Source organism: Vulpes vulpes, chromosome 5 (assembly GCF_048418805.1).
Source record: "Vulpes vulpes isolate BD-2025 chromosome 5, VulVul3, whole genome shotgun sequence".
NCBI classification, from domain to species: Eukaryota; Metazoa; Chordata; class Mammalia; order Carnivora; family Canidae; genus Vulpes; species Vulpes vulpes.
In genome coordinates, this window is record NC_132784.1 from 94,236,029 (window position 1) to 94,249,365 (window position 13,337).

Genomic DNA, 13,337 nt, shown 5'->3' on the forward strand with positions numbered 1-13,337 from the left:
AACAGCCAGATTTTTTTCCTTTATAACTTTAGTACATTTATGTTGTTTCAATTGCTCTGAGGATACATACTTTAGTTTATCTCTTAAAAGGTAATCAAAGCTGTTCAACCAGTTGTGTGAAATTTGAAAAGCATCATTAAATTCATTAGTTGCTAAACAGCAAAGATGAGTTTATATTAAGAAAAAGACTTCTAAATGTGTGGATGCCTTCATTTTGAAAAACATACATAATAAAAATGACAAATTATGTGGTGAACACCATTCTAAAATATTTAGATGTATTTATGGACTTGAACCCCAAAAATAAGCACTCTAATTATTCCATTATGTTGGAAGGGAAACTGAAGCACAGTGAATAAATTACTCAAGGTCAAGCAGCTAATAAATGCCAGTGTTAGGATCTAAATCCAAGCAGTCTAGCTAGATTCAGATGTTGTATATTTGATGGCAAAGAATACTGCCTTTCAGGTAGTTGGTAGGATGGATTGGGAAACAATGGGGCCAGGTGTGAGGGGAGGCAAAGAGAAAGGTAGGTTTTAGGTCAAACCTAAAACCCCTTCTGGAATTCAGGGCCTAATTGCAGCAAAGGATTTACTAAGACTTTATTTGTGTGTGTGTGTGTAAAAGATAGGATACAACTTTTGTACCCTTCAGGTTGGAGCTATCTAAGGGTGAAAAGGCAGCATTTTCACTGAAAATGAAATACATGTTAGCTCATTACTTTCCATGCAACATGTCAAATAAAGTAGTCCAATCTCAGAAAGCTAAAAAAGGTGAAATCACAAATAATATATCACCCTTACATGCCAACCTCTTCAATGAGATATCTTTAATTTTGTTTTTTTCTGAAGACTGGAAATAGAAAGTTCAAGTGAGCTAAACAGCTGCTGCTTACAGCCACACCTCTCAATTTCCACTCTTTTTTTTTTTCAATCCCTAAGTATGACTATCCAACATCTTTTCATTAGTATCAGTATTTGCACTTTAAAAAATTTCATTCCAAAAAATAAAAAAATAAAAAATAAAAAAATAAAAATTTCATTCCTATTTGTGTATAATACTAAAATGTATAGTAAACACTCATTTTTTAAAATAATTTGAACACTCAAAATATACAAATCAAGATGGTAATGAACACAAAGCCACCATTTAATATTTTGAAGTGGAGCCATAAGAAAATAAATAAAAATCCAAATTTGGTATATAAAGGTAATATAGTTAATATTTATAATACATATAAATTATGTAAATGTCAAGTATCTTATGTATTCATACATACCAGCTACCTCAATATCTCTAATGCTGTTGTGAATCAAAAAACTGAGAGTTTTCTAATTATTTTTGACTTGCTGTTACGTACCATATTTACACTATCATGTTATTTGCAATGAAAACTACTGTTAGTTTGTGGTCTAGGGGCATTGCATAATAATCAGGAAAATTAGACTTCTATGTCATTTATACTGAAATGGCTGCTGAGTGATTTATTTTCCTTTCTTCTACTTCTGTTTAATCATCTTCAAAATGAGAAGAATATCTAGTCATTGATATAAAATACCATCCAATTATTATACATTTTAAATTAAAGAGTCCAGGGTTATTTTAAGTACTGGAATGAACAAATAGTAATTTTATAAGTTGTTGATGTATTATAGAAATAATACAGAAATCACCTCAAGTTTTCCACTTTACAAATTAAATTTCTAAATCAGAGGATTCAATAAAGAGTAATGAAAATATTTCAATGAAAGTAAAACCATTTCAATTACTACAACCATACTCTATATGTTTTTTTCCTTCATGAACACATTACTGTATTTCTCAAATCAAACCCTGGATGAGAAAGAATCTATTACACCTCAATGTAAGGCTCTGATAAATGCTTCTTAAATCTGCATGACTTACTTAGTTTTTTGTGTGACATGTGCACACGCATACATCTACAATCATTTAAAAACAATGTTTAAAAGCACAATGCAATTTTCCCAGATTGGAATGGAAACATCTAGGTAATTACTTGAACAAATCCATTTCCCCCTCCTTTTCTTTTTCTTTAAACCCTTCCTTACTTTCCTGTCTTGTTTTTTATCACTCAGCTTTTTGTTTTCAAGCTCATATTACTACACTAGGCACTACTCCTCATGCTGGCAAGAACAACGTCTTTGCCTTTATGGAGCTTACATAATGTTGGAAATGGAGAAGCAAGGAAAAAATAAAGCAGAGGAATAAACAATAAAATTAGTTATTGTTAATATTTTAAAGCATTATTGAATTTAGTGATATAAGAGTTCGCTATAACAGAGAGTGACTAGGTGTCATCTTTATGTTGGGTGATGAGGGAAGTCTTCTCTGATGATATGATAAAGACGTTATGAGGCAGTTGTGGCAAGGGGGGAAGAGAATCAGGAAAAACAAATGATGCCAAATTTCTCAGGTGGAATAGAAGGTAACTGAGGTTGGGGCAAAGTGGATCAGCAGAGAATTAATAGGGCAATTTTATAATTCTATTTCGTAATTCAGATTACTAAAAGGTAAACATAAATATCTGCTAGTATGGACCATAAACCTTCTCTCTCAGCTATATTGGGAAGAGTATGCACTTAGAAATCACAAAATCAAGCTTTTGAATCTTGGCCTGGCACCTTGTAGCTGGGTGATAGCATCTCAGCCTGTTTTAAATTTGGACAATGTAATTTAATTTCCAGAATTGCTGTAAAGGTCCTGACCTAATATATGACACACAATAGTTACTCACACTGTAGCTGTTACCTTTCTAATATTTCAAGCTCTGTTGCTTGACAAAGCTTTGACCTCATCCATTCATACATGTAGCTTCTCATTCCCTCACTAGATAGTCATCCACTGGTTGACAACTGTGAAAAAAGGCACAGAGGTAGTTGTCATTCCTTGCTTTAGCAGGCTAGGGGATGACAAAGCTTAGGGCAGAGGGATGATCATGAACAAGGTACCTCTGCTAATCTATCATAAGGAGGATTTGGGACTCTGCCAGCATAAGGATCCAAGACAAAAACTGGAGTTCTCCAAAGCTGCTGGAGATTTTTTCCTCACCAAAAATATATATGTTTTGTTTGTTGAAGAATAATGTGGGTGTTATTCCTGGATTACTGTAGAACATGCTTCAAAGTTACTGAAGCACATTGGGCACTAAATAGTTCTCCTTCTGGCTCTATGTTCTCCCACCAAAAATTTGGTCTAGGGAAGAGGGTTTAGAAGCAGATAAATGGAAATATGGGTTACTGTTAAGAATGATGCTGAGTAAGATGTGCATTTGGAGGGAGCTATGACAAGAGGGAAGGGAGCAAGGAGGAAGTTCACAGAGGATATTACTGTTAATATAACAATTTCACCTGTCTCCTGACGGGTTTCCATTGTAAGGTTTGCATACATATTTTACCTCTCAGCCAAGTTTTATTTTTAGAATGACAAAAAACCCCAGAAAAGTATTGGGCAAATAATGTTAAGTATTGGAATAGCTTCTCGTGAAGTCTCCCAGTGGCCTTCGCCTATACAACTTACCTGTGCTTTTTTTCAGGTGAAATTTGTGACTTGAGTATGGTATTTTGCCTTTTCATTTTCTCTCTACTGCTTCTTCTTTCCAATGTTACTGAAATAAAAATGATTCTGCTCATGTAGCTGGACATGCTTTGAATATAGGACAGGCTTTGTTACATTTTTCTTCCTGTAGACAAGAATCTATTTGAGCTTGAATCAAGGGTCACAGAATAAAACTAATCAAGAAAATAGAGAAACACATGTTTCTATAGTCTGGCCGTAGAAACTGAATTCCCTCTGGCTTTGTGCCCATCTCGCAAATCCATCCCTTCTCCCTGGGTACCTTTATGGGCTCTATCTCCGCATGACTCTGCTCACAGTACTAAGGGCCAGGTGTATTTATCCTTCCTCTATTCTAACAGCCACCTCTATATCGATGTACTCTAATATGGTATCTCTGGACAAAAATTTGCTCCTGGTATTAAGACTCATATATCCAAACTTTCTTGACTTCTCCATTTAACCTTTTGCCGATGGCTCAAAGTGTAATAATTTGTTCACTCAAACCTATTTTGTATTCCCACCTCACCCAACAGTACTACTTGTATCATTGATTCTTCATTCTCCATTAACTTTCACAGTCTCTCAATTATCAAGTCCTGTCAATACTGTCTTCTTAATTTCCTATAGATCTGTCCTCTACTTTCCATCTGCATTGTAACCATTGCCTCATTTCAGACAACTGGAAAGCTCACCTGAAATACTGTATACTCATAAATGGTCTCCTTTCTTCCATTCTTGTCCTCCTTGCCAATCAATTATATACACAGCTACCATGTGATCCTTGCCATTTACCCACTTAAAATCCTCAAAAGATTCATCACTGTGTTCAGTTAAAACCCACACTTTGTCGGCATGGTATGCAAGCCCCCTCCAGTTGTGGGTCTTAGTAAGCGGTTGCCAATCTTCCTGCTGATTTTTGTCTCTCCCTTTTTGCTCCCTCCTCATGTAGGTACCCAGCCTGAGCTGGAACTACATGATACTTTTGTACTTGCTAGATTTTGCCATTGCTTTTTTTTTTTTTTTTAAGTTTGGTTGTTTATTTTTAAGTAATCTCTCACCTAACCCGGGGCTTGAACTCATGCCCCTCTCCCCCGCCCTCCCATCAAGAGTCACATGCTCTTCTGATGGAGACAGCCAGGTGCTCCTGTCATTTCTTTCCTATGTTAATTGTTTGTACCTGTATATTTGCCACTGCTTCTGCTTCCCCCTTACACACTCACTCATTTTTTTCATTCTTCAGTATAGATGTCAGCTCCTCCAGGGAGCCTTCTCTGATTTTCCAAAGTCAGAATTAGATGTCTCTATGTGCTCCTTAGTAACAGAGGAGGAAGTGCTAATTACTAGAGTGACCTATCACATTCTTGTGTGGCCATTGGATGGTCTGTCCTCCCACATGTACTCTTTCTCTTCTTATCCTTTAGACCATGAGAAGTTCAAATCATAGTAACTACTTAATAAATATTTATTAAAAAATAAGTGAACAAATGTCTTCTTCACATTGAAATGTTGTTATATAGTTAAATGATGCTATCAGAATAGATGTGGAGGGCAGCCCGGGTGGCTCAGCAGTTTAGTGCTGCCTTCAGCCTAGGGTGTGATCCTGGAGACCCGGGATCGAGTCCCACGTCATGCTCCCTGCATGAAGCATGCTTCTCCTTCTGCCTGTGTCTCTGCCTCTCTCTCTCTCCCTCTGTATCTCTCATGAATAAATAAATAAAATATTAAAAAAAAAAAGGATAGATGTGGAATATGCTGCCTTTTTCTGCCTCCACAGATGAAGCATCTATGAAGTGGGTAGCCTAACATATAGAAAGTTACTTTTTTCTTTTTAAAATTCATTTTCAAATAGCTTTTACAGGGTAGGTAGACATAATCACTGATAGTTTGAAATTTTGTCATAAAATGGTATTTGTTATATGCACATACTTTTCAGTTATAGGTAAAAAAAACCCCTCATATTCTATGATTCTAACTATGTTCATTATTCACAAGATAATTATCAAAAAATCTTTTTTTGTTAATAAAATAATTCTTCACTCATGGAATGAATCTTTTTTATTTAAATATTAGTATAATCAAAGTACTAGAAATAAAAAATTTAAAAATATAATTTTTTCCTATTAAAAAAGGGAAGAAACTAGAAGATAGTCTCAAAAGTGTTCTTTAGAAGAAAATCTAAAGAATCAGTCTTCTTCCTAATCCTTATTCTTGATACTTTCTGCTCCATCAGCATAATAAATTAGAAGATTTTTGGTGAGTACTCTTATGTTAGTGTGGGACCAAACTAGTCTATTGCTCTGATTTACACGAGATGTTGATTAAGGGGCTTAAGAACACCATTGAGTAAGTGCAAAATTGTGATGTACAGAACCACATTTAAAATTGTTTCTAAAAATTGAATGTCACGTTACGGTAGAATGAAAGCTTTCATACATACAGAGAGAAAAAGAGTCTATGACATGGGATATTAAAGGAGCACAGTGAAAAAAGGAAACCAAGATAAAAAGAGTGAGAAAGAAAAATATATTTTAACAGCAGGAAATGATATGACATGACATGAAAAAAAAAGAATAATAGTGTAGAAAGACGGGTGGGAGAACTAAAAGTCAGAATTAATGACAAAAATTAAAAAGTATGCTTAAAGAAAAATGAAAAGAAAATATAAAGGAGAGCAAAAGGATCTTTCAACTATGAATTTTAGTGCCCAAATATTGTTTTATTTCAAGAATGTCAGGATAGTATTTTTATATTGCATTATTTTCAGAATTTTCTTTAATTTAAAGTGTAAGATTCTTCACTTTGACAATGTGAAGGCACACAGAACATCAGTGTATCATTAATGCAGTGGTCTCCAACTGGTTTGGCTTAGTGCATCAGGATACTTTGTGCCATTTGTATCCTTAACAGCTGGGCTATGACACTGCTAGCTGAGCAGGTTTTTACTATTTCTTTAAATTTCTTTTTCTTTTTAATGCATTTACTTCCTCTTAAAATGTTACCTGGACACTTGGGGGCCAGATAATTAAGACTGTAGCAATAAAATAAGGGTGTATAGCTTTTTTAAAAGTAAAATGTTGTTGCTTTATTCTCTAACCTCCAGCTTCTCAGGAATCTAACACTCAATAGCTAATTATTTTCTTTCTTAGTGCCTTTTTTTGGAGTCTGTTAGTGATATTAACTACTTAATTTTATCCCAGATGCATGAAGGCAGAATATTATAATAAAAAAATATTTACCTGGAATATTAAAAAAATTAAACTTCATAGACTTATCCTAATGGCAGATGATAAGCTCCAAAATATAAACCAGGTATTTTCTGCCCATACCCCCTCCCCCCATTAACAATGTAGTGATATAACTCATTTGGCAAAGTGGTTGCTAAAGTTCATACCAAAGAAAGTCAAACAGATAGATAATGCTGGAGCTATAGCAAATGTGAGACAATTATTCATTTTCTAGGTTTAAAGCCTTTAATGCATCTCAACACAGATTTGCTGAGATTTTGTGATTTTGAAGGTACTGTGTTAGAAAGATAGGCAACAGGCAGGGAAGCATACCAGAATATAATAAATACTAAAAAGCAAAGTATCACAAAGGTGTGAAGCGTTCAAAGGAAGAAAGGCATCATCATTAGCTGGAAGAATCGGGAAATCTAATAAAGGATAAGCCATTTGAGACAGGTTGGATTTTGAAGATTGAGACATAGGGTATGACTACTTAATTTCCACTGTGATTCTTCAAGTTTAGGTACTCATCCTACTTTATATGATATTATCCTTTTGCTGATTTCTTCTTGCATTTCCAACTTTGTGTCTAAGCCCTCCACTATGTAACCTCACCGAGAAATAACCATACCAAAATTTAATCCGTGTCTCCTGAATAAACCCAACATTTCTTTTTTTTTTTTTTCCCAAGTCACTTTGCTCCTACTCTTCACTATGCTCTCTGCTGGCTTCACTGCTTTCTTTCCTTACCTGAAACACGTTGCAAACGAATATAGAAGGTCTGGTTCACTGTCAACGTCCTCCCTGACCCCTCCTTGAATAACTCTGTTACCTCCCAGGGATTTCCAAATCTTCTTATTTGCTGTTTGATTACTGTGTCTCGATTTAGGGATCACTTCAACTCTAAGCAAAGTATGAGGTTCCCGAGGGCATGGGGGACACGGGGTGGGGGGTAAAGTCTGTGTCTCCAGGCCCAGGGCCTCGCAGGTGGTTAAGTACCCACAGCGCCTGCGGTTCACCCCGAGGAAATCAGAGCTCGGCAGAAGACAGGACGCGCACACAGAACTAGGGCTCGTCCAGCGAGGTTCCCATGAGCAGCAGCTGATCCTGAAAACCCCCCTGTGGACTCCGGGGTTCACTGCTCCCCCGGCGGGGGGCCTCTAAGAGGGGGATTCCGGAGGCTGAGGCCGTGCAGCCCGGGAGCCCACAGCGCTACGCGAAGCAGCAGCAGCAGTTTGATTGACGCCGCTAGTGCACAGTCCTCCCGCCCTTGGGGTGCTCTCCCAGCCATCCCCTGCGTGCTTCTCTTCAGCCCCTTCATTCTTTTCCAGAATCCGGGAAAACACCTTCCTTCCTTTCAGACTGTGGGGGAAAAAGCCCGGGGGTTTTCCTGAGGCTGGGAGCGGGGATTCCCCCTCCACGACCGCGCACCTCCCACCGCGCTGCCCAGGCGGAGGGCGAGCGCCGCGAGGGCGCGCGGGGCCCGGGGACGCCCCGACCCCGACCGCACGCGGCCCCCGCCTCGGGGAAGGGTCTGGAGCCCGGGAACCCGCTAATTAGGCTCGCCCCCATTGGTTGTCCCAAGGCGCCTCCGTGCCGTCACGTGTTATGCTAATGAGGGGGAGTCTCATTGGCTCGGCCCCCGGCGGCAGCTGCGAAGGCTCCGGCGGGGACCCAGCCCGCGGCCCGCTCGCGCCCGCGCCCGCGCCCGCGCGGGGACCCGCTGCCGGGGCTGCCCCCGGAGGAGGCTCCTCCAGCCGCCTCGCAGGAAAGCGCCTCCCAGCGCGCCGCGCGCGCCCCCTCCCCTCTTTCGAGGTACCGCGCGTGTCCGGCTTTTTTTTTTTTTTTTTTTTTTTTTTCCCTCTCCCGCGAAGTAACTTTTGCATTCCCGCCTCCCCCGAGTCCTGGGGACCAGAGGCGGTGCCGAGCCTGGGGGCGGTTCCTTGGCAGCGTAGATTCTTGTCAGAGCCAGACTTTTGCTCCTGGGCTCGGTTTGCATCATCCCCATCACACCCTCTGGAGAGAGGAGGAGCCCCCTTTCAGCCTCAGCTTCCGGCTCCGAGCCGCCCCCTCCCCCGCCCAGGCCCCCTCCCCTTCCCCGACCCCCAGGGGGCCCCCGCTTCTTGTTAGTCCTCCCCCCCCCCCACTCTGCAGAATTTCCTTTCTCTCGCCCTCCTCCATCCGTCGTTTTTATGTTTCCCACTCTTTGAGGAAGGATGGTTGATTTGGAGAGCGAAGTGCCCCCTCTGCCTCCCAGGTACCGATTTCGGGATCTGCTGCTGGGGGACCAAGGATGGCAGAACGACGACAGGTGAGTGGTGCGGGGCAGGCTTGCTCTGGCAGTCCAGCTGGCACAGATGCCGCTCCCGGGGGGAAAGAGCAGAATAAAAAGGGAGCCAGAGCCTGGGGGAGGGAGTGAAGGGACTCTTGGATGTGTCTCTCCATTTTGACTGTATAGAGCAACTGCCACAGACGAGGAGCTCTTCCTTTTCACTTTCTTATCCTTGCAATGCATTCATTGCATTTATTTGATACTCTTTTGTCTGTCTACGCTTCCCTAGGGTGTGTGTAAGGCTGCTGCGAGGGGTACCGCACATGCAAATGGCACGCAGTGTCGGTGCCATATAATTTTCATTTTTTCCCCTTTAGGGGTTGCTCCTCAAATTTGCAAACGTATCCAAGTTGGTAGAAAAAGCACATCAGAAACTTAAAATCTCCTGCACCTATTTACTTAACTGCTTGTCAGTGTCGTCTTGTGAAGGTGTTCACCTGCTACTGGGAATTTTATGCTCTTCAAACAGTTGGAGTTGATAGACAATTGGTTTGAATATGTTAACAGGTAGTTAGGCAAAATGACGTTGTCAACGGAAAATACTCACTTTGAACAGGTAACTGTGATTAGTAGTGGTGTTTGTGTAGCATGACCCAACGTTTTTGTAATTAATATATTTTTAACCTAACTAGTATACATGTCACAAGATTAGAACTAAGTTTCAAAACTAGAGTATTTATTACTAGCAAAATATTGCTCCTGTGTTTTATCTGTAGCATGACTGCTTTGCCTAGTCGAAGTTCTGAAATTCCTCCGGCTATCTGATTCATTACTTAAAAGGCACATTTTATGTTTCATTGAATTTAGTATTTTCTGGAATAGTCATTTCATGTATCACATGCCATATATTTTTGTCTTTAAATAACCTATGTATACTAACTAGGCTCAACTCAATTGAGATATTTCCTTGAAGTTCAGTTTGGTATTAATGTTCTATTTTAATTACATAAAAGATCCATTATTGGTCCTATTCAAAATCTCCTCCCCATTTGGCACTGGCCAATACTCTCCTTCTCTTCCTCACCATTTTAGCTCCCAATACCACCTCCTGTCCCTACACTCAGGGGCTTTTATGTTGGGTGTCAATTTTGGACTTCCTCTTTGGTCTCATATTAGTAATTTAAAGGGATATGGATGTTTCTCAGAGGGTAATATCTCAATGCAACTTCTTTTTAAAGGCAAAACACATGTATTTGTTGAAAATTAAAAGAACAAATGCCAGTTTACCAGTATCCTGGGAAAGTAAGGTGTTTTGGGTGACTGAAGATAAGGAAATGAATATTTAAACAAATTGCCATGCTAGTTGACATTTAAATAAATCATATTAAGCCTGGTTAAGTGGCTTATCAAATGCACCATTGTGTTCATAGTGATTGAATCTATATTTGTTACTTCAGGACCTTAGGATCATCATGTAGAATAGGAATCCTCACTGTAGAAAGTGAGAAATGGATGAATTCATAGAGGATATATTTTGGGCTTTGTGGTGATAATATTTGTTTTTTAATATTGTATGCAAGATATTAATTGTTCATGAGGTTCCCCTCATTTTTCTAAGGGCGTTGACAGATATATTTCAGTAACGAGGAATTTTGGTTAGTTGAATACTACCCAAGTAAGTCACTGCTATGTTAAAAAACATTTTATACATTCAGTTAAAATATCTGTTATAATGAAAGTTTATGCTAGCCCAAGTTTAATGTAAAATCTAGGCCATATTTACTATTAAAATGAGGTATTAAATGTTAAAAAATTGTTCATCCTTTTGACTTTGTGACTTCATGAAAACTTAATATTTCATTTTGGCTCCATTTGTTGGTCCATCTTTGAAGACAAGATCCTTGGATGAATAGTGAGTCAGCCTTCAATCCTGTGCTTATTTCCTCAATGGCTGAGTCACCTTGGGCAAGTCATTCAACCATTATGAGACTCAATAGTCTTATTTGTGTAAGGTACAAAACTAATAGCACTAAGCACTGGCTGTTCTCATGTTAGCTATGCTAATGGTGTATGTGTGTGTCTGTAAGGGTATATGTGTGTATGTATGAATTTTAGGAACTAAGAAACTAAGTTTCTGGCAAATTAAATATTTATCCTGGTAATATGTCTTACAAGTGCAAAGATGATGTTTGGGTTCTGTTCTTTGTGACTCCAATTCTTCAAGAAGCTCCTAAATTCTTTCCATTTAATTTGTTTGAATTTGTAAGAATCATTTTGTAGCATCTAGTACAGTTTAGGTGCCCATTAATTGTTAGTTCCCTTCTTCACTTCTCATTAGCAGTTTTCAATTCTTCTTTTACTTTTCTTCCGAATCCTGAATTATTAAGCAGTAAGTCAAGTCATCGGTTTTGTCTTTATTATGCTCACAAATAACTCTTTGCAACTGAGTCTGAGTAGTCTAATTCGACTCAGTTATCATGGACTCAATTCCTATGGAGCTGAAGAAAAAGCACTCTTTCATAGAAGAATAGGTAGATGGTTTATACTAACAGATCAATTCAGTGCTTTGTCCATATTCTCTAGGCTATTTTCTCTGAATATGCTCTGCCTGAAGCGTAGGCATGCTCCTATCCCCTTCCTTACCCTCTAGTCTCAGGGGCTCCCCAGGTCTTGGGGAGCAAGCCAAAGGTGCCACTGAGTAAATTGTTAGATAAATACCTTAGCTTTCTAACTCCTTGGCTGGAATAATTCTGAAACATGTTCTACAACTGTGTCCAGTGGGACTAGTACCAGTTGCCCACAGATGTAATTGGTTTGATATTAAAAGCTTTATTGGCTTTCTTCTCCCCTCATCCTATTGGTATTTTCTGATATCAATTTCCCAAATAAACAGCTGTTTCTGTGCTTATCTCAAGATATGCTTCTGGGAGAATCTGAACCAAGATTGGGTATCTTCTCTATCCAGGGTTACATTCTAGAAATGATGGAGGAATCAACTGATGGGAAAGTAGACACTTTCTACCTTGCTCTTCAGGTTAAGAATTTTCAATTAAATCTTAGTAGGGTGTGATTGACTGGCATGTGAAAATGAGTAAAGCATATGGTAGATGTATGAAGGAGTGTGGTAAAAGAGCATTTTCTACACTATAGATTTTCTACACTATAGATTTTCTGTGAACTAACCTTGAATAGTCCGCTTAAATTAATACTGTACCACCTTTTAGTAGGGAAACACACATGCTTAAGGTCACATGTAATGTAGATGTGACACATATATGTATAGACTGTGTGTATGTATTAATGTCATCCTTACATGACTACCTCTCTCTGATTTGCATTCTGTTAACCTTTTCTGCGTAGGACATAAAGGAGCAGAGTTAGACATAGTATTGTAGATAACTGCACATTTAGCACACGAATAACATTAGTTTTCTGAGGCCATGAAATAACTTTGAGAGTTGCTAAATGAGAAAACCGCTAATGCCTAGAGATATCTGTTGCACATATGACTCACATTTATTTCTTTGGCATCCTGAGTAAAACACAAAAATCTAATTCAAGTGGCTCATGAAATATTTCTTAATGGTCATTTATCCATTCAGCTAATCTTTGACTACATGCTGCATCTCAGGGCCTTATTAAGTTAGGTTTTAGGAAGAACAGAAGGAGGAATGTGAAACAGTCCTGGGTCAGGAGGTGTTCACAGATACAGTTGGAGATAAGCTCCCCTCCCCTGAATATTGACATTGTTTATGTATGATGATGTTTTTGCAGAATTTCAATTTTAAGATTGCCAAGAAGATTACATACCCTTTGTAGATTAGGATAGTCAGTATTGCTTGAAAATAAAAAAGTAGCTGAAGTCACTATATTAGGGATGGCTCAAAGTATTTGATATATTTTGAATCTAATATTTAGGATACTTAGTATCTTCAAAGATAACCCATGATTAAAACTAATAGGACTAGAGACTGAATTTAACTGGTTTTATATGGAAGCCATTCTGTAACAATGTAGAATTTGCAGCAGCGTTCAAATCTATTGTTTACTGTTTTAATATTTCTATGATTGGTGAAACAATAAAGATTTAGAATGTTCTCTTGCAGTTAACGATTGGTAAATTTCAACTTTTTAAAAACGATTTTCTTTATTTATCCATGAGAGACACAGAGAGAAAGAGAGAGGCAGAGACACATGCAGAGGGAGAAGCAGGCTTCCCACATGGAGCCCAATGTGGGACTCGATCCCTGGATCCCAGGATCACA

At 38.7% G+C, this 13,337-nt stretch overlaps 1 protein-coding gene across 17 annotated transcripts in view; it reads left to right on the plus strand.

Annotated features, from left to right (window-relative positions):
• Positions 1-8,459: 8,459 nt before the first annotated feature.
• The window catches only part of KCNT2 (potassium sodium-activated channel subfamily T member 2), a 374,048-nt gene continuing 369,170 nt past the window's right edge, over positions 8,460-13,337 (plus strand). For 5 of the 17 annotated variants that reach the window (XM_025991347.2, XM_072759469.1, XM_025991348.2 and 2 more), the window contains exon 1: positions 8,636-9,111. In XM_025991347.2, coding sequence (XP_025847132.1) covers positions 9,017-9,111 — 95 coding nt within the window. In that variant the 5' untranslated portion in view covers positions 8,636-9,016. The other 12 variants (XR_012001790.1, XM_072759471.1, XM_072759473.1 and 9 more) reach the window with 7 other exon arrangements.